This window comes from Mixophyes fleayi, chromosome 6 (genome assembly GCF_038048845.1).
Source record: "Mixophyes fleayi isolate aMixFle1 chromosome 6, aMixFle1.hap1, whole genome shotgun sequence".
NCBI lineage: Eukaryota > Metazoa > Chordata > Amphibia > Anura > Limnodynastidae > Mixophyes > Mixophyes fleayi.
In genome coordinates this window covers 69,041,740-69,066,107 of record NC_134407.1, presented here as the reverse complement: position 1 = coordinate 69,066,107, position 24,368 = coordinate 69,041,740, and the positions used below count along the sequence as shown (strand labels likewise).

The window sequence follows — 24,368 nt, the reverse complement described above, 5'->3', positions numbered from 1 at the left end:
ATTATCGTGTTTATGCTGAGACATCACCTTGCCTCCTGCTTAGCAATGTGTGTCTTTGTGTGGTTTGGAAAATATGCCATTTTGATTTTTGTGTTCTGGAAATGGCTAAAATCCCTGTATTGGCTGTCAACAGACTTATTTAGCTTTTACATTTAAAAATAATTGAATGCATAGATTTGATTGGCAAAATCAACTGTTTGTTAATGTTGTTAATTGGACAATTTAAGATCATGTATGAAATACACCTGCTGCATTGGAATAAGTCATAGTTGCCAACATGGGCAGCTTGTGTCCCGGGAGGTCCAGGGGGCAGGTGGGTGTATGGGGGCGGGGCTCGAAGAATCGCGCCATTAGCCCCACGCCCAAAGCTGTCACCACCATTTTCGACCAATAAAACTAGGGGGTGGGGCCACAATGATGCGTCCATTACGCCAATAAGCCCTGCCCCCTCCATTTACTTTTCCACTGCCGGTCGGGTATAGGGAGAATTGCCCTCTCTCCCGGGAGTCCGGGAGACTGACCCATATTTCGGGAGTCTCCCGGATATTCCGGGAGAATTGGTAAGTATGGAATAAGTTTGAAAGCTGTTCTACTTATAATAGTATACACACAGGGTGTTGGCCAGGCAGATTCTGTAATGTTTCCAGTAACGTTTAGAAAGTAAGAGCAAATGTGTGGCTAGTATGGGCAACAATGTAACATATCAACATATGTAACAATGTGCTATTTAAGTTTACATCTAATCTCCACTTGAGAAGCATGGTTGAATTAATGATGTTCACATTTTTAACACCAACCAATTGGTTCAACCCAGGTTACTGCAATTGTAAAATAGTGGGAAAACCTGAGCAAAACATTGTCCCAGCTGATATAGGTTTTATAGGAGATATGACGTTTGGCTGTATAACGTGAATTGCTGGTGTGCAGCAGATGTATTTCCATAGATGTCAACCTGATCCTGTATTTTGTATGGACTATGCCACAGAATGAAAATGATTATTAATTCAAGTCACAAAATCTGTTCTCTCTATATGAGCGACTAATCTATCTAAAGTGAAATCTGTCAGATGACACCTTCTCTTGTATTCCTGTATTTCATCTGTTTTGTTTGGCAATTACACAATTTAAACTGATCACTTCATGTGGGGATTTATCCAAACTGGACTTTCCTAATTGGGTTAATGGTACATTTCTCTTTGTGGGGGATTCCTGATTACTGTTCAGTATCTTGTAACTTTTAGTATAGAGTATACATGCTAGATGTATTGTCATTAGCAGCTTATCTCATGTGGCTAATGGGGTATAAATCTGCCTGGGTCACACACACCCTACAGTAACAAGACCTATTCCATCTTTTAGTGACAGGATTAACCTGTCCATCAAAACCTGCATACAAGGATAATGTGTTCTTGTTACCTGTAAACAAATGGCTTTACTATTACTGTGGGTGTGGCTCTTAAAGAAGACTTTTTTATTATGTATTTTTTAAATGCTGCAATAGTACATCACAAGGGTGGCCTCTATTCTGGTATGAACGTACCATCCTGTCATATGTTAAAGGAAGGCTAAGCAAACTCTAATGTGTCATTATCCTTCTTTATAAGACTGACATTTACCCCCCTATTTCTTGTGCAGGTCCTTTGTGCAGTATCTGTGTGAACCGGTTTGGGTGCCGGCCAGTAATGATGGTTGGCGGTCTTTTTGCCTCACTTGGGATGGTGAGTGCATCTTTCTGTACGAGTATCATCACTGTCTACCTCACTGCTGGAGTCATCACAGGTAAGGTATTCCTCCACATAATAAGCACATTGCATTCATATGAAAGCTCAGAATGGGATTACAGGTGCCCACAACATCCCCTCAAGACCAGACTATGAAGAGAAACTTCCATTGCTTCCTTTTTGCTGGGTAGAGTGAGTTGTAACCATTTCTACAGCAGGTTGTTTAGATCATATTTGCAATAATGCTGTTGACGGTGTCCTATAAATGATGTAGAATAGTTTTTGGAAGACATTGAAAAGAGTGGGGCAGCTCAGTGGTACAGCCTTGTGTAACTCAGGTCATGAGTTTGATTCCTGACCAGGTCCTTGCATGTGTGGCGCTTGTATGTTCTACTCATGTTTGCTTGGGGAGAGGGGCACGTTTCAAAGAAGAGGTTTAAATAAAGTATAGGGGTATTGGCTGCTGACAAAAATGAACCCCAGTGTCTGTATGTTGGAGAATTATAACTAAACAGCTAGTAATTCATCATCAATTATTTATATAGCACCACTAATTCTGCAGCGCTGTACAGAGAACTCATTCACATCAGTCCCTGCCCCATTGGGGCTTACAGTCTAAATTCCCTAACACACACACACACTAGGGTAAATTTGTCAGTAGCCAATAAACCGATCAGTATGTTTTTGGAGTGTGGGAGAAAACCCATGGAGAACATAGAAACTCTTCATAGATAAGGCCATGGTCGGGCATTGAAATCATGACCCCAGTACTGTAAGGCAGAAGTGCTAACCACTACACCACCATGCTGCCCGATAGTAATTCTAATGCTTTATTTAAATAAGACCTTTTAAAAGCCTTATTTGCACTTTTGATGATTACCATGATGGATCCACAGTGAATAAGACATAATACAATAAAGTAGTAAGGCATTACTAGATAACTCACAAAAGTTACCCAGTCGTTGCATGTGAAATAAGCTTTTGCAGTATGCAGTGTTTTTAAATGTTTAGATGATGAATGAAGTAACGAAGCATAACTTAAAATGGTGCAGGATTTGCAGTGTGTGTTTGTACTATGACCGTTTCCAGGACTGCTGTGTAGTTGGTGCAGAGGTAAGCTTGAGCTCCCTCTGCAGGTGTGCAGGTGAAATGCATTGTTTGTGAGTAGAGTGAACAGGAGGTGGGATGAAGTGTAATTTGTATAGATCAGGCTTGGCTATATATTGCCAAAGCATGCTGGGGCTTGTAGTTTCACAACACCTGGAGTGCCACAGGTTAGCCAAGTCTGGTATAGAATTTTACTGGGCGGGTGATTTATAGTGTTTAGTGCCAAGTTGAGCGTTAGAACTTGGCATGCAACATGTGGTGAAGTAATATGGCAAACAATTATAACTTTTGGTGTGGAGGACCTAATCCAAAGGCTGTGCAGGGCTTCAGCCAGTAACCCTGCTGAAGAAGCATATGTTTCTGTACTCGCAATCTGTCCCACATCTGGCTCATTAGATGTGTCAGCTAGTGGCCTAGAGACCAGATATGGGATGGTGGGGAGGGAGACATCAGTGGTGCAGGGCTCTTCGCATTGAGTTCAGGGGATAAATGTATTAAGCTCTGACTTGTGCAAACGTGTTAACTTTTGCCTGTAAACACATTGCCGTTTTAAATTTTGCAGACAAAGTCGCCAAATATTGTCTATTTGCAAAAATCACAACTCAGTACATTTAGCCCCAGGAGTGATGATTTAGTAACTTGAAGAGGGGCTGACACTGAACCGGTCACCAAGCATGCACTTGAGCTTGCATGGCTGATGAGCTAAAGGTGGAGTATACTGTAAATGGGGAAACTATTTTTCTTCAGGAGGACTTTGGACTGAAGCCCTGTACTGGCCAGATGTGTAAGAAGGTAGGGAGGGGATTACAAAGTGACTTATATAAATAAAAATGGATTTCAAATTTATGTTACTGGTCCTCTTTACAGTGGAGATGGCTACTTTGTGGGTTGAATACATGTCAATTGATTGTATGTCTGAATTCTCGTGTACATTGGCTAAGCACCCAAATATGGTTATTTACAATGGGTGTTGGTAACATATGCAAAATTATATTATGCTTGGTAAAAAAACAAAACAAAAAACCCCACAAAGAGCATACAATGAGAATATTGCACACTGTGCTATAGTAAAAGTACACTTGGTATAGTTAGCACTATAACTCCAATGGTTGTGTACTATAAAGATCTAGGGAATTGTAACTTAATAGTACAGTATATTAAAGTCATTGCATGAAGTGTTACATACTACATTAATGTTGCCTGTCTACAGTAATATTTTACTTTTCATACATCTTATGCATGCATGTTTTTGTTTTATAATAGGTTTGGGTCTAGCACTTAATTTCCAGCCATCCCTCATCATGTTAAATCGATACTTTGACAAACGCCGTCCACTGGCTAATGGATTAGCGGCTGCTGGGAGCCCTGTATTTCTCTGTGCCCTGTCTCCCCTGGGACAGATTCTCCAGTATGAGTTTGGCTGGCGTGGTGGCTTCCTTATTTTGGGAGGCCTGCTGCTTAACTGCTGTGTATGTGGTGCACTAATGAGGCCACTGGAACCCCCAAAGAAAGAAAAAGAAGAGACCGAACAAGTAAAACAAACCAAACCCAAAAAGCTTCTGGACTTCACAGTGTTCAAGGATCGAGGCTTTGTCATCTACACTGTAGCTGCTTCCATTATGGTTTTAGGGCTCTTTGTACCACCAGTATTTGTGGTGAGTTATGCAAAAGATCTTGGGGTGCAAGACACAAAGGCAGCTTTTCTCCTCTCAATTCTTGGATTTATCGATATATTTGCGCGGCCCACCTGTGGAGTCCTCGCTGGGCTGAAGTGGGTTCGACCACGTTGTGTCTATTTTTTCGGCTTTGCTATGATTTTTAATGGTTTTACTGATCTGATGGGCTCCATGGCAGATACATATGCAGGCCTGGTTGTTTTCTGCATCTTCTTTGGGATCTCATATGGAATGGTTGGTGCTCTGCAATTTGAGGTCCTCATGGCAATCGTTGGTACGCAAAAGTTCCCCAGTGCTATTGGATTGGTGCTTATGGCAGAAGCTATCGCTGTCCTTATTGGACCACCATCTGCAGGTAATTATCCCTTAAGATCAATGATTTTTATAAAAAAAAATAATTTCGACCCGTGGAGATGGTTTGGTTGTGAGTTCTCTTATGTGGGCAAGGAAAAAAAACCTGTAGCTGATCAGGTCTGATTTCACGCAGCACAGATTTTTTTCAGGAGATGCATGTGCTGACCTTGTGGTAGAGTGTGTATATATTTATATGTTTGGTTTTACCATTGATTTTATATGAAAATCATTTTACCTGCGTATTTTTAAAATCCTTTTTTTTTTGTATGCCTTGTCATTTCTAGGTAAAATTTTGGATGCAACCGGAAGATATATGTTCGTTTTTATCATTGCCGGTATTGAAGTAACCACTTCTGCACTGGTTTTAACAAGTGGGAATTTCTTCTGCATCAAAAAAAAACCTGAAGAAACACACAGTAAAGAGGAGGTGGCAGAAATAGGCGAGATCAATAAATCTGAAGACAAAGCACTTGAAAACGACAAGGAAGAGTCAGCAGAGGCTGAACAGTTTTTAAAAGAGGAGAAAAATGGTGAAGTTGTGACAAACCCAGAGACATGTGTGTGAAGGCTGATGGGAGATATAGAAAACTTTTATAGATTAGCTTTAGGGCTGTGCCAATTATTGATCACCCACAATGTATTAGGAAAGTAAACAGTAACCGCATATTAAGGCAGAGCAAAGAGTCACTTTTGTCTAAAATGATTAAAATTGTACCTATTATACTTGTAAGGTGTTGTAACAACCCAACATGCTTTTTTTTTTTTCTTGTTTGGGTTAATACATTTTAGATTATGTGGCGGGGGGTTTCAGGGTTTTTTTTTCTTTTTTTACCATGTGTATTATAAATTGCTGATATTTATCATTTTATTTATGGAATTTCTTTAAACTTTTGTGATATTGGATTTTGGTTGTATTTGGTATTGCACTGATGAGTAAATTATATGTACATATAAACATATAATTTTTTTAAACATTGTATTGTATGATTTTTATTTTTTTGTTTCTATAAGGGGAAGTGGGGCAGTAATGAGCACCAAAGAAAATGTTCTGTTCCACTCCAGGTACCCTGCAACTGATGCTTGGGATGTGCTGTAATTATTGCGCACACATGTATACTTGCAGAGAGCTTGTTCTGTGGATGATTGATTGTAATTTTTATGAAATTGTGTTTTTGTAGGAGTGAACAGAAGGCAAAGCAAAGTGTGAGGAAATGAGGTCATACTTACAGCAAGCACTGCTTTGAAATCAGACCAAACCGTAGGGTTGACTTTAGAATTGTGTGTGTGTCTTAAATGTTCAACTCTGTTAGTGAACTCCAGACAATTCATTCTTTTTTATACATATATATATTTTTTAAATTCTGTTTTTCTCCATTTAAATTCTGCTCTCTACTTTCCTTTCCTATTTGTGGTGATGGAAGAAAGAAACAGAGGTAATGTAGTGTGCTGACTTCAAGGGTTATAGGCAGGGCCTGATTATCCATTAGGCTGACTAGGCTGCAGCCTAGGGTGTGAAGCTGAGGGTGCAAAATTGTGCCAGGGAGAGGTATAGAGAATAGTAAAAGAAAACAGGAAAGAAAAAAATTGTATTTTTTTTATATTTTATTTTTGTATTTTTTTACAATTTTGATGTATTCTGATTGACTCGTTGTCTTCAGCCTTTACATTTTCGGGCAGGTACTTGAGGATAAACTATTAGAGACAAGGATGGTGAAAGGCGCAGGTGTGACAGCCCCCCACCTTTCCTCTCAGTATCGCTCATTCACGCCTCCATTCTCCTATACAATTCTGTGACAGACTACTGTTACCCATTTAAAAAGCCAAGTGGAGCAGAGTTTCGAAATCTCATAAGCCTAAACATTGGTGACTGGTCATAGGACCATTAAACCCTTAATCCAAGTTGCCTTATTTATATACTTCAGCAGCTTATGATAACTTCTAACATTTGACATAAAGCCATGATCATTATGTAAGCATTTTTCGTATGAACAACAGGTCACTTGTGTTTAACATTTATCAATATTGCTAGGAACTGAGCTACTTACATAAAGTGTGAACCCTCTCACAATCTGTCATGTGCTTCACTTATATTGCCATAATATACTGTTCTTCATTAATGTATGCCTTCGGTGAGGTCTTTATCACTATCTTGTTTTTATGTGCATGGGGCTGACCTTTAACATTCTAGCCTATGTAATACTATACATACTGATTTGAGTACACTGCAGTCGGGAAGAACATCATTGATCTTAATTACATGGTGCAGAATACTTTAACCCATAGCGGAAGATGGCAGATGTCTTGTTGCTTCGGCAGTGTAATTGGACCCATGTTTTTAACAATCTTGCATATCTTTGGAGGACATTGTCTTTTAAATAAAATGGAAGCACTAGCTAGAAGTTATCGCAGTCATTTGCCAGATACAGGTAGATCTCCCCCCCAAACTTTCTTAAAGTGAAAGAAACTGTGCTAGGAAATAATTATGGATACTAATATCTCTGGTCATATTCCCTTGCGTCTCATAGAGATATAATGGGAAAGTTGAGCCGAGATTTCTGCACCGCATTAGCCTAATTCAGTGGTTCCCAAACTTTTGCAGTTCACGGCACCCTTAGAGTCTCCAAAATAATTACTGAGCAGTCCTGTTTTAGAAGTAGTTGGGTCAAAAAATTGTAATAAGTATTTAGGTCAGGACAGAAATACTTATTTAGTTGTATGCAAAAATGCCCCCTCTGCATCCAGACACACTGCCCTCAGGCACTCTGCCCCCTCTGCATCCAGACACACTGCCCTCTCTCACACTGCCCCCTCTGCCCTCTGTCACGCTGTCCCCCCTCCTCTGCCCTCTAACATGCTGTCCCCTCTCCTCTGCTCTGTCACGCTGTGTCCCCCTCCACTGCCCCTCTCACGCTGTGTCCCCCTCCACTGCCCCTCTCACGCTGTGTCCCCCTCCACTGCCCCTCTCACGCAGTGTCCCCCTCCACTGCCCCTCTCACGCTGTGTCCCCCTCCACTGCCCCTCTCAAGCTGTGTCCCCCTCCTCTGCCCCGCTGTGCCCCTCCTCTGCTCTCTGTCCCCATCCTCTGCCCCGCTGTCACCATCCTCTGCTCTCTGTTCCCCATCCTCTGCTCTCTGTCCCCATCCTCTGCTCTCTGTCTCCATCCTCTGCTCTCTGTCCCCCTCCTCTACCTCGCTGTCCCCCTCCTCTGCCCCGCTGTCCCCCTCATCTGCCACCTCTATAACCTGTCTCTCTCCACTGGCACATTTCCATCCTCCTTTTTAAACTTGCGTTTATCACACCAATCTCTCGATCCAGCCTCTCTCCAACTACCGCCCTATTTCCCTTTGCCTCCAAACTACTTGAGCAATTAGTGTACAAACGCCTGTCTCACTCTCTCTCCTCTCACTTCATTTTTGACTCCCTGCAATCAGGCCCCTCCCCCCCCAAACATTACACTGAAACTGCTCTCACAAAAGTGATCCATGATCTACTTACTGCAAAGTCTAATGGTCATTTCTCCATACTCATTCTTCTGGACCTCTCTGCTGCTTTTGACACTGTTGATCACCCTCTTCTCCTACACTGCATTGGCCTTCGTGACAGTTCTTTCTTGGTTCACTTCTTACCTATCGAACAGCTCCTTTAGTGTTTCTACCTCTGACACATCCTCCGCTCTACTCCCACTATCTGTTAGGGTCCCACAAGGCTCTGTTCTTGACACCCTAACTTTTTTTCATTGTACACCTCTTCTTTTGGGGTACTAATTTGCTCATTTGGCCTCCAATATCACCTCTACGCTGATAACACCCACATCTATGTCTCTTCCCCTGCCCTCTCCCCTTTTGTACTGTCTTGTGTTACCAACTGTTTTTCATCTCCACATGGATGTCCTAACGCTACCTAAAGCTCAAAACATCCAAAACAGAACTTATTATCTTCCCTCCTGCCAGTGTCACCACCTCCCCTGAAATCTCCCTTACTGTTAATAACACCACAATTTTCTCAGTCTCCCAAGCCTGCTGCCTTGGTGTCACACTTGACGCCGCTCTCTGCTTTATTCCTCACATCCTGACTCTTTCTCAGTCCTGTCAATTCCACCATAAGAATATTGCCAGAACACACCCTTTTCTTACTCAACATGCTACCAAAACTCTTAACCATTCTCTCATCCTCTCCAGTCTTGATTACTGCAACCTCCTGCTATCTGGCATTCCCCACACCCATATATCCACACTTCAGTCCATCCTAAATGCTGCTGCAAGGCTGATCTTCCTCTCTCACAGCTCCACATCTGCTGCACCAGTTTGCAAATCCCTACACTGGCTCTCCCTGTGTTCTCCAGAATTCAACTTACTCACTCTTACCTACAAAGCCCTCAACAACACCACCCCTTCATACATCTCAAATCTTATATCAAAATACTCTCCCTCCCGCCCTCTTAGATCTACTTCTCACCTGCACTTTGTCTCGTCTCTGGCAACCACCTTAGAGCTTACTTTATCCCTGATAATACTATTCACACTAATGCACACTCACAACTGTCCCAATCTCCACTCTGAGACACATTTGCTCCTCTTGTTTCAACTGTGCCCTGTTCCTCGTAGAATGTAAGTTCTGCTCTAATGAGCAGGACCCTCCATACCCTTTGTTTTCATGTCTGCATTTATTTTGTCTACCAGTCCCTGTTTTCCCTACTGTACGGCGCTGTGGAGCATTGTGGCAGCTTATAAATTTACGATAATAATGATCTGATCAAATGCTCAACTTTGTAGTTATTTCTAATGTAATACATTTAACTATTCATTAATTGTTCAAATTAAAAAAATATACAAGAGTCCCTTGATTATATAAACTGATATCCATCTTACCTTACCTGGAAAATTGCTTGGGTCCATGTCCAAAAATGGGAATTACCAGAAGTGCACGCATGCACACTATGTGTATTTAGCTTATGGTAGGAATACTTATTCAAAGCCTTCTCCCAGATGGTAATCAATTGTAGGATGACCAGTCTTCACTTGGAGAAAAACCACCAAATGATAGTGTAATGTAAGTGGGGCCCTATTGAGGTGGTTTTTGAATATTTTTCACTACCTCTCTTTTTCTTTGGATACCTTATTATTCCATCATTTATGCTATTAAGTTCACATCCACTCCAATCTTTTACCACTTAAATAACCTCAAACATCAGTTATTTGCTCAAGAGTTACATCAAAACGGTACTCTACAGTATTCACATGTTAGAAATAACCCAAAATAATTGTGTGTATATATTATATATGTATGTTTTTTTATAGAGATGGTCACTGACCCCCGTGTTTTGGTTTTGGATTCGGTTTTGGATCTGGATTACCGTCGTGTTTTGGTTTTGGTTTTGGTTTTGCAAAACCGCCATTGCGTGTTTTGGTTTTGGTTTTGGTTTTGTTTGGTTTTGTTTTGCTATTTTTTTGGAAAATCCATGTTTTTGGGCCTAAATTAACCCAATTTAGTGCTCCAACTGTTTTAGAGACAAGTAATCTAATTGTTGAGGTAATAAATCATCCAAAAAAACAGTTTAATTCTTCGTTGGTAGGCCTATTCTACACACAAAACATTGTCTTCCTCTCCATCTATGCATATTGGCAATGCAGCCATCGTCTTTGAATGTATATTACACCCTACACTTATAGTTAAATATGTAAAGAAATGGAAAAAGCCAGTTTGGTTTATGTCTCTCAAGGCCCCCCTCCACTTGTATAAAATACCAAAAAATTCAGCCATTATAGACTGTACAATATTAATTGACATGGAGAAAGCCAGTTTGGTTTCTGTCTCTCTAGGCCCCCCTCCACTTGTATAAAATACTAAAAAATTCAGCCATTATAGACTGTACAATATTAATTGACATGGAGAAAGACAGTTTGGGGTCACTCTGTCTCTCTAGGCCCCCCTCCACTTGTATAAAATACCAAAAAATTCAGCCATTATAGACTGTACAATATTAATTGACATGGAAAAAGCCAGTTTGGTTTCTATCTCTCTAGGCCCCCCTCCACTTGTATAAAATACCCAAAAATTCAGCCATTATAGACTGTACAATATTATGAAAAATGGACAAAGCCAGTTTAGGGTCACTCTGTCTATGACACCCTACCCTTAAGGATAAATTGCCCTAACAGCAGCCTTTCAAGATGGTATGTGATATGGAAATGCCACAAGTACCTTTCCTCTTTGGGGGTAGATTGCACCCTACACTTACATAGAAAGTTTTAAAAAGATGTTATCGGCATCATCTTCAGCTTAATCCTCACCCTCATCAGTGTGTACGTCATCATCACAGACTATCAATTCATCGCCGCTTGAATCCGCCATTAGAGAACAGTCAGTGCTTGGATGTCTTGGATGGTGAAGGCCTTCCTTGTGGAAGATGTAGTTCATTTTTATAAACATCATTTTCTCCACATTTTTGGGAAGTAACCTTCTACGGCGATCACTGACTAAGTTCCCTGCTGTGCTGAACACTCGTTCAGAGTACACACTGGAGGGTGGGCAGCTTAGGTATTGCAAAGCAAGTTTGTACATGGGTTTCCAAATGGCCTGCTTTTCTTCCCAGTAAGGAAAGGGACTGTCTGACATTTCCATATCAACTACCTCTTGAAAGTAATCCTCCACCATCCTTTGCATGTTTATACTCATATTGAATGGAGTTATGGGCAAAGTGACACATTTTTTTGAAAAATCCTTCAAACCAGCCCAGATGTTAAATTGTTCTGGTCTGCCCCCTGTGTCTTCCCTGCTTCTTTTTTGGAAATTTAATTTTTTACGAGCAACAGCTTGAGAAAGTGAAGGAGGACACGTCGTCAAGCCGAGGCCCAGTTCAGCGGCCAACTTGCTGAGCAATAGCTCCTTGCAAAAGTTCACATCTCGCTCATTTACAAGTAAAGACTCAATGTAGGTTTTAAACCTTGGATCAAGCACAGTGGCCAAAACGTACTGATCCGAGTTCAAGATCTTAATAACTCGAGGATCATTGTGAAGCGAATTAAGTACTTGATCGACAAGGCCAACATACTTTGCTGAATTGCTTGCTTTCAGCTCCTCCTTCATTTTCTCAAGCTGCTTTTCCAATAGTCTAATTAAAGGAATGACTTGGCTCAAACTAGCAGAGTCTGCACTGACCTCACATGTCACAACTTCAAATGGTTTCAGCACCTTGCACAGCACTGAAAGGATTCCCCACTGTGCAAGAGTGAAATACATCCCCCCTCCTTTCCCAATGTCATGACTTGTGCAATATACTTGGATGGCTTTGCGCTGTTCCTCAATCCTCTGAAGCATGTACAGGGTGGAATTCCACCGAGTTACCACCTCTTGCTTAAGTTGGTGGCAGGGCAAGTTAAACTGCTCTTGGAGCTGCTGTAATCTCCTACATGCTGTGGCTGAATGCCTGAAATGGCCTGAAATTTTACGGGCCACTGAAAGCATCTCCTGCACCTCACGGTTATTTCGTAGGAAGCTCTGCACCACCAAGTTGATGGTGTGAGCAAAACAGGGAATATGTTGGAAATCACCCAGCTGTAATGCTCGCACTATATTATTGGCGTTATCTGAAATGACATACCCTGGGGAGAGTCCGAGTGGTATAAGCCATGCATCAATCACATCTCTCAGTTTGCGTAACAAATTGTCAGCCGTATGCCTGTTAGTGAAGCCGGTGATACAAAGAGTGGCCTGCCTGTGACAAATGTTACGTAGTGGTGTACATGCTGCTGCTGTTCCTGCTGGTGAAGGTGAATGACCAACCCAGTGGGCTGTCACAGTCATATAGTCTTTGGTTTGGCCACTTCCACTTGTCCACATATCTGTGGTTAAGTGAACAGTGGGCAGAATGGCATTTTTGCAGCGCAATCTCTACATTTTTACACACTTTTTGGTATAGTTGTGGAATAGCTTTACGGGAGAAATGGTGTCGCGATGGAATTCTGTAACACGGACACAAAACCTCAATTAACTGTGAAAAACCAGCTGCGTTTATTGTGGAGATTGGACGCAGATCTAACACTAACATTGCAGCCATGGCGTCTGTGATTCGCTTGGCGACTGGGTGACTGCTGTCATATTTGCTTCCCCTCGCAAATGATTGTTTCACAGTTAATTGCTGAAATGTAGGACTGCTCATTTTATTAACCTGCCTCTGGGATGACGATTCACCCCCAGCAGCAGCAACAGCAGCAGCAGGACTAACGCTTTCTTCAGAGGAATCAATAATAGTGCCGGAGTCATCCAGCCTTAAGTGGGATGCCGGGCTAACTCCGAGCGCTACTGAGGATATTGATGAGGATGGTGTGGTGGGTGTATTTTGTAGCCGTCGGTATGTCGGTGAGCGGAGGGTCTTAGCTGATGAGGGAGTGCTTGTATTCTTTTGGGAAGAACTTTCAGCTTTTCCCAACACTTTGCCATGAACTCTCGTTAAATGGCGTAACATAGACGAGGTTCCAAGATGGTTAGGGTCCCTCCCTCGACTGACTGTGGCTTCACATACACTACAAATGGCTATATAATTGTTGTCTGGATTTGGGTAGAAATAATTCCACACATAAGAAGTGGATTTTTTTGTTTTATGCCCAGGCATGACAATGGCCTTTTTCTTGTCACGTGCCAGAACTGCTGCCACTGGTGCAGGACTTACACAAACAACCTCATCCTCATCAACATCCTCATTAGCGCCCTCGTCGCCTACACAAATCTCCCCCTCATCCTCTTCTAATTCCAAAGTGGCATCCTCAATTTGGGTATCACCGGCTACACTCGGGCTATTAAGGCACACATCAGCAGAATGCTCACGATTAGACATCCCACTGTTGGATGGACTCTCCACAGGGTTTGTTGTCATTTGTGAATCAGAGCAAATATTCTCCTGTAATGCCTCACTGTTATCTTGCAGCTCGGCTTTGACGCGTAACAGTAGTTGTGCACCAATTGTAGGCTGGGTAACTTTTTGGGATCTGCCACTAATAGCCAAAGGTGAAGGCCTCATTCTCTCTTTGCCACTGCGTGTGTAGAATGGCATGCTTGCAATTTTTTTTTATCGTCACTTAACTTTTGCTCAGTTACACTTCTTTTTCGCTTCAATACAGTAAATTTTTTTTTGGTTTTTGTTTTTTGCACTAATTTGAAAACACTCTGTTGTTTGACATCGCCTTGGCCAGATGACGTACTGGGAACACTAACATCAGGACTGGTGACAGAACCTGGTTGCTCATTCAGATCATATGTGGACTGCTTTGAATCCATTCTGAGCGCAAACCACTGGGGAGTGCTAAAAATTATTTAGTAGATACTGCTGACAGTTATGACTTTTGACAGCCAGAAATATTAATGCACAATTAGGGAGGACACCCCAAAAGCACTGAGGAGTGCTAAAAATTATTTAGTAGATACTGCTGACAGATATGACTTTTGACAGCCAGAAATATTAATGCACAATTAGGGAGCACACCCCAAAAGCACTGAGGAGTGCTAAAAATTATTTAGTAGATACTGCTGACAGATATGACTTTTGACAGCCAGAAATATTAATGCACAATTAGGGAGGACACCCCAAAAGCACTGAGGAGTGCTAAAAATTATTTAGTAGATACTGCTGACAGATATGACTTTTGACAGCCAGAAATATTAATGCACAATTAGGGAGGACACCCCAAAAGCACTGAGGAGTGCTAAAAATTATTTAGTAGATACTGCTGACAGATATGACTTTTGACAGCCAGAAATATTAATGCACAATTAGGGAGGACACCCCAAAAGCACTGAGGAGTGCTAAAAATTATTTAGTAGATACTGCTGACAGATATGACTTTTGACAGCCAGAAATATTAATGCACAATTAGGGAGGACACCCCAAAAGCACTGAGGTGTGCTAAAAATTATTTAGTAGATACTGCTGACAGAAATGACTTTTGACAGCCAGAAATATTAATGCACAATTAGGGAGGACACCCCAAAAGCACTGAGGAGTGCTAAAAATTATTTAGTAGATACTGCTGACAGATATGACTTTTGACAGCCAGAAATATTAATGCACAATTAGGGAGGACACCCCAAAAGCACTGAGGAGTGCTAAAAATTATTTAGTAGATACTGCTGACAGATATGACTTTTGACAGCCAGAAATATTAATGCACAATTAGGGAGGACACCCCAAAAGCACTGAGGAGTGCTAAAAATTATTTAGTAGATACTGCTGACAGATATGACTTTTGACAGCCAGAAATATTAATGCACAATTAGGGAGGACACCCCAAAAGCACTGAGGAGTGCTAAAAATTATTTAGTAGATACTGCTGACAGATATGACTTTTGACAGCCAGAAATATTAATGCACAATTAGGGAGGACACCCCAAAAGCACTGAGGAGTGCTAAAAATTATTTAGTAGATACTGCTGACAGATATGACTTTTGACAGCCAGAAATATTAATGCACAATTAGGGAGGACACCCCAAAAGCACTGAGGAGTGCTAAAAATTATTTAGTAGATACTGCTGACAGATATGACTTTTGACAGCCAGAAATATTAATGCACAATTAGGGAGGACACCCCAAAAGCACTGAGGAGTGCTAAAAATTATTTAGTAGATACTGCTGACAGATATGACTTTTGACAGCCAGAAATATTAATGCACAATTAGGGAGGACACCCCAAAAGCACTGAGGAGTGCTAAAAATTATTTAGTAGATACTGCTGACAGATATGACTTTTGACAGCCAGAAATATTTATGCACAATTATGGGGGACACCCCAAAAGCGCTGGGGAGTGCCAAATATGAAGAAAAAATAATAAACCTCTATCCTCCTCTCTGCACTAGCGATTTTGGTTAGAGCAATTGCAAGAACAATATTGTATTCTCTGTCCCTGCTCTAATTAGCCTATGACTACACCCTGCTCTCTCCCTCTGTCAAATGGCGATGGATTGCTGTGGAGGCGTGTATTTATAAAGTTGAAGTATCGCGAGAACCGAGCCCCGAGATCCGACGACGTCACAATGACGTTCGGCCTCGATTTGGATTCGGAATGGGCGGGAGAGTACCGAGCTGCTCCGCTCGGTACTCGGATACCCAAAGTTCGGGTGGGTTCGGTTCTCAGAGAACCGGACCCGCCCATCTCTAGTTTTTTACTCACAATATATATATATATATAATACATTTTTTACTTGAACTATGACCTTACAACATACTGAACAATTTTAAACATTGTACATATATTGGAAAAAGTTCAACATAGATGATACAATCACTTTGACTTTTGAGTCTATCTGTTTATATATTTGAACTGATTCCCTGTGTGTAGGTTCTTTAACTTCCATTACTGATCTATTCCTGTGTCTTCTATCTTCACGTGTATATGTCCTATGTAACATTCCCATCTGTAGCATTCCATCCCATATATCAATATCTTTGTTATACTTGTCTGTGTGTTGTATATTTTGGCAATCCCATATCACCTTGATTTTCCCATGCTCATTTTGTGTTTCTTCCATGTATACAATAAACACAACTGTGCTTCCTGATATGGAATTACAATACACTTATATATATATAAATACACACACAGAGTAAGATTGGTATGGTGTAAAGAGAAAAACCAAACAAACCAAAAAGTTCATAGAACAATCTTGTCTGTGTTAGAAGTAATAATTCCCTTTGTTGCTGTCACGGGATATTTCGAACTGAAGCTCACCTGCAGGTATTAGCGCCGCTACACAGGGTTGCGCAGAGTCTAACACACCACCGGTCTTAACCAGGCACCCCCGCAAGGGAGTTTGGGTTTTTCCGCAGGAGGCGTGCAGGTCGTGGCCCTCCAAGGAAGCTACGCACAAGGTCAATGGTGAACAATTGTAGACGGTCAGGCAGAAGTCGTAACCGTGCGGACAAGCAAAGTACAAGGGAGCGGACAAAGCGGAGTCAGAAGGCCAGCAGTCAAGAACCAGGAAGCGGGGAGCAGACCAGAGGAGAGTCAAGACGTAGTCTGGTCAAGCCGGTTCGGTACACAGGGAGTCAAGCAGGGAGTAGGATGAACCACTAGAGTGCTGGAGCATAGGAGACCTAGTTACTCTGACACCCTAATGGTGCCAGGGTCTCCTTTATATACACAGGAGAGAGTGTTCATTGGTGGTCGCTGACCGCCGACCGGAATTCAGGCAGCGCGTCCTGTTGCCGCGGCAACGCTGCATATGCGCCCTGTCCGCCAGAGGAGACGTCCTGTTGCCTATCAACGGAACATGCAGGAAGTGGTAGGTGGCGTCCGTCCCCGGCAGGAGTAGAGCAGCGAGGACTCAATAGCAGCTGTCAGTGGTTTGGGGAGATATATCAAGATGGGAGGCGCTGGATGGGAGACCGTAGAGAAGCATTCCCAAATAGATTACATGTTGCTGTGGTGGGATTAATTAAAAATCAAAATTTCACTATTTTTTTTTTGTTTTGTTAAAGTATGTAATTAGGATCCTCTAATGCTTAGAGTCCAAGTGGTGTCAGGCAATAGTTTCCTTAACAGGATAGCAGCAATTACGACTGCACCTCAACACCACAGTGAAAGGCCCCATTGATCGTGCACAAGTCTCTTCAGTTTCGCATTACAAGTTGATCCTCTTTGACCATCATGTCTCCTGTGTGTATGACAGTGAGGTAAGGAATGGAATATATATATATATATATATATATATATATATATATATATATATATATATATATATATAAATTAGTGACAAAGAGGACATTTTTCCACACCTCCGCTGCATAAGGATAAGGACCGGTAAAATCCCAACAAATCTGCAGACAGGGCCAAATTCCCACTTGGTTTTTCATATAGCACACAGGTGCATTTCATGTTTGTACTTAATGTGTTAATTTCTTTATTGGTTAAGTGGTGTTTGGGAGAAGGGTGTTTTGTTATTTTGGGTGTGAAGATAGATGCCAGTTAGTTGCCCAGTGACTAGGCAGGAGGTCTGTGTCTAAACCAGAGCTAGGGTTGCCTGGTGTCATCCAGAAAAAAGTATGCTGTGTTATTTATGATGTGAACAATAAAAGCAGTTATTAAAAAAAGGAGTTGTGGCTGTCATCTGCCGGGAGTCAGCATCACTCGTACATATATAATATATATCTAATTTTAAGGTTCAGTTGCAAGATGGTGGATGATATAGGAATGTAAGCAAAAAAACAATCTACGTTTAATATATAATTTAACAATTAAATTACAATGAAATCTAATAAATGCCTATACCTAGTAAATTACATTGCATAAAACACAAGACCTACAAAAACAAAACCCAACACAACCCTGGAGGAGCAGCAGCAGCCACATAGCTGTGGCGGAAGGGACTAGTGAAACACCTGAAAGGCTAGCTGGAAGGCTACAGAGCTGGGTGCGCTACAAGTGCCGGCTGGATTCGGAATAAATCAACAGGGCTGTCAAGCAGTTACACAAACGGCTTACATTGGTGACTATAAAACTTTATATGATGTTACCAAATTACGGTCTAAATGGGACAGTTTGTCACAAAGTCAAGCGGATCTAGAGGGAACGTGGGCCCCTCTTCAGGAAGTAGCCCCTAAAGTAACATTTGTGGTTATGCTTGGTTTAATTATAATAAGGTTTCAACGAAAGATTACTGCACATAATTGTTTTAATTTAATATGAGACATACATTTATCTGTGAGCTTTGTGTGTTCTAAAAGTAATGTGGGTCAAAAGTAGAAGTATTGTGAGCAGAATACAGTCCATTAATTCAAGCTTGAAAAGAGGTGTGCACTGGGTGCATAACAAAGGGCATCGTAAATGGCTTTGCAACTGCAGATACAAACATAAATGCATGAAATGCGCAGGAGACCATAGCAGTGTTATGTGTTTTCATCTGTTTAGTGGAACATGGTGGACAGAGAACTTTTTATAGACTCAGGCACCACTGATTTTAAGCAATGCTTAAAATAAAGAATTGGTCACCATTAAGTTTAATAAAAAGAAAAAAGTAAAAATCAAGTTTTTGTTTAATACATCATTTATTGTGCCCAGAAGATTATTCAGTAAATAAATGCATTGCGTTCATTATTTTAATCTTTAAGACAGTTAAGGAATGTGGTCAGCTTGCCCTTAAGGCAAAAACTGATATTGAATCAACCTTTAGGTTACTGCAAATCCACTCACATTATATTAACATATTGGGTTTTCAATTCGAGAAACAGATCTATTTTTGCCTTCTCATGCAGCAGCTTGTGAGATAACAATTCACTGCAGATTTTATCAGTGAGCCAATCTGGTTCCTATAGTAAAATAATCCAGCTCACTACTTAATCTTCAACACATTTCTCGAGGCCACTAATGGTAAAGACCCTGAAGTGAATGCCATACCTATAGAACTGTATAAGAAAAAAACATTGGTCCTTTTATTTATGTAAGTTGTTGGACACATTCAGCGAGCTTGTTGAGGTCGGCACCCTCTCCCCTTCCAAGGCGGAAGCAATAGTGGTTGTGCTGCCTAAATCAGGGAAAGATCTATTATATCCTGAGTCCCAACTCACTTTTGACAACCGATGTAAAAATTTTGGCTAAACTACTGGCTTTGAGGTTGAACAGGGTGGTATTGGAACTGATACATCCTGATCAAATGAAATTCATGACAGGCATGTCCACATTAATCTTAGGAGGCTGTTGACTCTCCTGCAGGTGCGGTCGCCTTCCTCAGAGACCGAAGTTGTGGTGTCTTGGGACGCGGCCAAGGCGTTCCACTCGGTGGAGTGGCCGTATCTGTGGGAGGTGTTATCCCGCTTTGGGTTGGGTCCGAAATGTATAAATTGGGTTAAGCTCCTGTACTCTCACCCAGTAACACGCGTATGCGTTAATGGATATCTTTCTCAGCCATTCAAATTGGAGCGGGGCACTAGACAGGGATGCCAACTGTCCCTGGCTCTGTTTGTACTAGCAATAGAGCCTCTTGCTTGTCTAAACCGTCATGATAAACAAATTAAAGTACTTAAATCAGCACACAGGGAGGATAAGGTGGCATTATACGCCGACGACATGTTTCTGTTTCTTTCAGACCATGATTCCTCCCTAGGAGCTCTTTTGCGAGTAGTTGACCCAAAAATTTTTTTTGCCGGATTAAAAATCAATTGCCATAAATTCAGCATGTTTCCATTGGGTTGGGAATCCCACGTGACACCATTGAAAGATCTCCAATTAAGATGTACACTGAAATTCAAATATTTGGGAATATGGACTATTAATACCCCTTCAAAATATGTAGAACTGAATTTGCAACCTCATATCGAGTATCTTAAATTGAAAATTCATGTTTGGAGGAAGCTCCCGCTCTGTTTCTGGCAGGATAAATTTGATTAAGATGGTGGTACAGCCAAATGTTTATATATGCTTCAGAAGTCACCGATATATATCCCAGCTTCCATTTATCGTAGCATTGACCAATATTTGGTTTATAATGGGTTTCTGATCCTGATTATCATGACCTACATTGGGAATTAGTGCACCAATTTATTGGTAACCATAGACCTTTACAGTCACTGCTGTCTGGACGGCTTAATTCATGGGCTTCCCTGCTTCTGATACAAACAATTAAGATTTGGACAATTAGGAATAAAATGGTGGGATATACAGATACTGACCCATGCACACCTATTTGGGGCACAAAGGAATTAAAGGAATTGGACACAGTGGAGGGGTCCAGGCGGTGGTCACAATATGGTGTAATGGTTTTAAGTCAATTATATGACACAAATGTTCTCAAATCTTTTGAACAGTTATCCAAGGAATTCTCCATACCCAGAACAATGTTCTTCTCCGATCTTCAATTAAGACATGGTATAACCACACCGGTAATTGTTATAGCTCCACTACAGGCCCTTGGTCACAAGGGTTTGATTTCACATATGTACTCGTATCTCTTATATGAATCCACAGTCGACGATTTGAATAGCCAGAGAAATCAGTGGGAACTAAATCTAGGTCCTTTAACAGATAAGGACTGGGGAAGGGTCCTGCATAGCACTAGCGGTTTTCATTTTGCATAGGGCTTACTTGACCCCTATTAGACTGACAAAATTCTGCCTTGATAATACTCCCAATTGTCCAAAATGTAATTCAGAAAATGGTAATTTTTGGCACCTTCTTTGGGAGTGCTCTTGCATACAAACCTATGTATGTATGGTCCGTAGGGTCACTCACTTTATTAAAAAAAACAAACCTGGAATTGAGGTGCCCTTTCGGTCACCAGCCACCTGTCTTTTTGGGCTTCGCCTGAAGGGTAATGTCAATAAGCTGATGCAACTTTATATTTCAGTTGCTCATGGTGACTAGGGTTAGCATACCGAGACTCTGGTTAGCCCGGCAAGTCCCACGATTAAAAATTGGAAATCATTTTTCAACACTACTATACGGCACGAGAGGTTTATGTATACCAGCAGACAGGCCCTAAAGAAATTTGAGGGCACATGGTGTAGATGGCTTGAGTCTCCCTTCTCTCTTGCTTCCCCGAGCCGATGTGTCCCTAACGCATAAGTCTCCGGGTTCCCAGGTCTAATGCTAAATGTCAAATCTTGTATCTAGATAAATACTCACGTATTGGCATATATGCTTCATGTTCCTTAACGAGATTGGCACATATGATGTCATTTTGTGATGTTCTTATATAGGTAATTATCCTAACTCTGATTGTGTTATACTTGTGATTGTTTTTCTTTTTCTTTATGTTTTTTTGTTTTTGTTCTGTGTGTTTGGTGAAATACCAATAAAAAATACTTGATTTAAAAACCCCCAAAACATTTGACCAAAAAGGTAGAGGTAGGTAGATCCAGCTAGGTAAATATGGGGAATACTTTTTTTTTTAGGAAGTTTGTAAAATTACTTCAAATAAGAATACTTTTTTTGATCCATCAAGATTGATCACCTCTGTCCCACTCTCAATTTACTAAGGTTTTTCAGAAATTCTTATATGTATTGGGTTTACAAGATCAAGGGTTTTCCTCCAATTAATTTAGGATAGAGACACACACATGTAAATTTGAGTTTATATCCAGATATTATTAAAGTAATAGGGAGTTTAAAATCTAATATTTTAGCATTTATGTTAACCTAATCTTACGCCCAATTGGGCTCTGTGCTTTTTTTCTTTGCTTTTTTTTGCTCTCGACTTTCCTTTCTTATCTCTTCCCTCATCTTTTTTCTTCTCTCATGGACGGTTTAATAACTTATCTCTTTTTACCCCATTATTAGTCAAGCTGTCGGGATTTAACATTCTGCCAGTGTCATTGCCCTAAAAATTTTCTCGATCAACGTCAACGGCCTTAATACCCCTTGTAAACGTACAATGCTACTGGGGGCCTGTAGGACAGAAAAAGTGGATATTGTTTTTCTCCAGGAGATGCACTTCACTGGAGTTCACTCTCAGCTTCAGGGTAAGCAGTTTTCGCAGACTCTCTTTGCCTCAGCGGACTGCAAGAAGCGGGGAGTGGCTATTTTGATCCACAGTAAGGCCCCCGTCTCGCACTCCAACACTTATGCACACCTGGAGGGTCGCTTCATATTAGTGGGTGGTACCTTTCGAATTACCCCAGTAACTCTGGTTTCGGTCTATACCCCTAACCAGAAGCCTTTTTTTTTTTTTTTTATCAGACTCTTTAAATGCATTGAGCGGTTGGCGTGAGGCCATGTGATAGTGGGTGGCGACTTTAATGTGACCCTTGATCCCACCCTGGACAGATCTTCCCCTACTTCCTCCAGACGGGGCTCTCCCATTTCTTTAGAATCGACCTCTCTAGTCACATTGCTTACTCATCACCGCATGTATGATTCCTGGCGACTCTGTAACTCCGATGCTAGGGATTACTAATACCCTTATTTAACTCCTCTGACTTCGCCCCAGGCCTTCCCCCCCCCAAAGTTTTCTTCCCATGGACCTCACGAGGGATTCGTTTCTTAAATGATCTCACCGCCACGGCAGCGTTCCCTTCATTTAATGACATTCAATCTCGAATGGATATTCCCTCTAAATTTTTCTACCAATACCTCCAGCTCTGTCATTTTCACCATACAGCTAAAACTCGCCTCTCTTCCAATCCTTACCACGTTTGAAAATCGCCAGTCTTCTACGAAAGGTCTTATTTCAACACTGTACTACCAAATCGCCCCGCCTACTTCAGACCTTAGAGATTCACATGAACTAGCCTAGGAACGTGATTTTGGTGAAGCCCTTTTGAGCGAAGAGTGGTCAGAGATATATGAAAATGCTGCCTCTAGTTCAATCTGTGTTAAAATAAGAGAGAATGTCTACAAAGTATTGTACCGATGGCACTAAGTTCCCTCCCAGATTCATAAAATTCTCCCAGACTCTTCTGATTGCTGTTGGCGGGGGTGCTCCCATGAAGGTAACTTTATCCAGATATGGTGGACTTGTCCCAAACTGCCAAATTTTTGGGCCGCGATTAAACAGCTGATCCAATCGGTACTCCATATAACTGTACCGTTAGAACCTAAATTTTTCCTCCTCCTCCCCTTGGGAGCGCCCACAGCGACTCGACACCAGAATCAGCTGGCTAGACATATTTTGTCGGCAGCTACCTGCCAAATCGAGTATGGCAAGTCCAGCGTCTGGAATACATAAGTAGCATCAACAGGTAATCAACATTGTTCACTAAGGTGTGGAATCCATGACTCTCGTTCTTTCAGGCTTAGTCCCCTTTCACTTGACATTATACCTCCTTTAGTCCGTCCTCTTTCCATTAATCTTTTCTTTCCCCTTCTTCCCTTCTCTACTACGATCTAGTTTCTCTTCTTTAGCCCCTGCTTCACTTCTCTCTCTTTCTTCTTAAAAAATTCTTGGTCAGTCTTAATATATATATATAATTTGATCACTCTGCATTGATTACGTATGCTAATGCGCTGGTTGTTTCTCATGCTCTCTTCGTATGTATATGCTTGTTTTTCTTTGCGTGCTGATTATATTATCTGACCTTGCAAAAATAATTTTTTTTAAATATGTTAGCCTAATCTTGTCATTTAAGATTTTTTTTTTTTTTTTTTACATATCTGTCAGCAGAGGTTGAATCAAATTATTGACCACTCATATTTTAGGCCAGTAGTGGAGCACATCAGCAGATTATTAGAAATATTTAAAAATTAATACTCAAGTTTTTGGCATTTATTGGTCATGGGAGAGGTATGAAATAGACAACATCATTCAGGGAATCTGGTCTTGCAAAGTTCTCAGCCCTTGGCCTCAATTGATTTGATTAACACTGGTGGTAATCATTTAGTCAGAAATAATCCACTTTGGTTTAAAGATTTTTTTTTTGTTTTGGGCGGGGGTGTGGAAATTTATTATTTATGTTTTAGATAACTCAGTATGGGTTCAGGGGTCACCCTGATCATGGGACATGAGGGATTTGTGCATGGGTTGATAAAGCAAAGCAATGGTATTGATTAATGGTTGGATAATTTTGAGATATATTGGTTTATGGTTAAATG

The 24,368-nt window shown here is 41.2% G+C and overlaps 1 protein-coding gene across 6 annotated transcripts in view; it reads left to right on the top strand.

Annotated features, from left to right (window-relative positions):
- The window catches only part of SLC16A3 (solute carrier family 16 member 3), a 48,485-nt gene extending 41,235 nt beyond the window's left edge, over positions 1 to 7,250 (top strand). For all 6 annotated transcript variants that reach the window (XM_075216773.1, XM_075216772.1, XM_075216771.1 and 3 more), the window contains 3 exons: positions 1,636 to 1,779; positions 4,092 to 4,859; positions 5,143 to 7,250. In XM_075216773.1, coding sequence (XP_075072874.1) covers positions 1,636 to 1,779; positions 4,092 to 4,859; positions 5,143 to 5,423 — 1,193 coding nt within the window. In that variant the 3' untranslated portion in view covers positions 5,424 to 7,250. The remainder of the gene's footprint in view (positions 1 to 1,635; positions 1,780 to 4,091; positions 4,860 to 5,142) is intronic.
- The last annotated feature ends 17,118 nt before the right edge of the window (positions 7,251 to 24,368 follow it).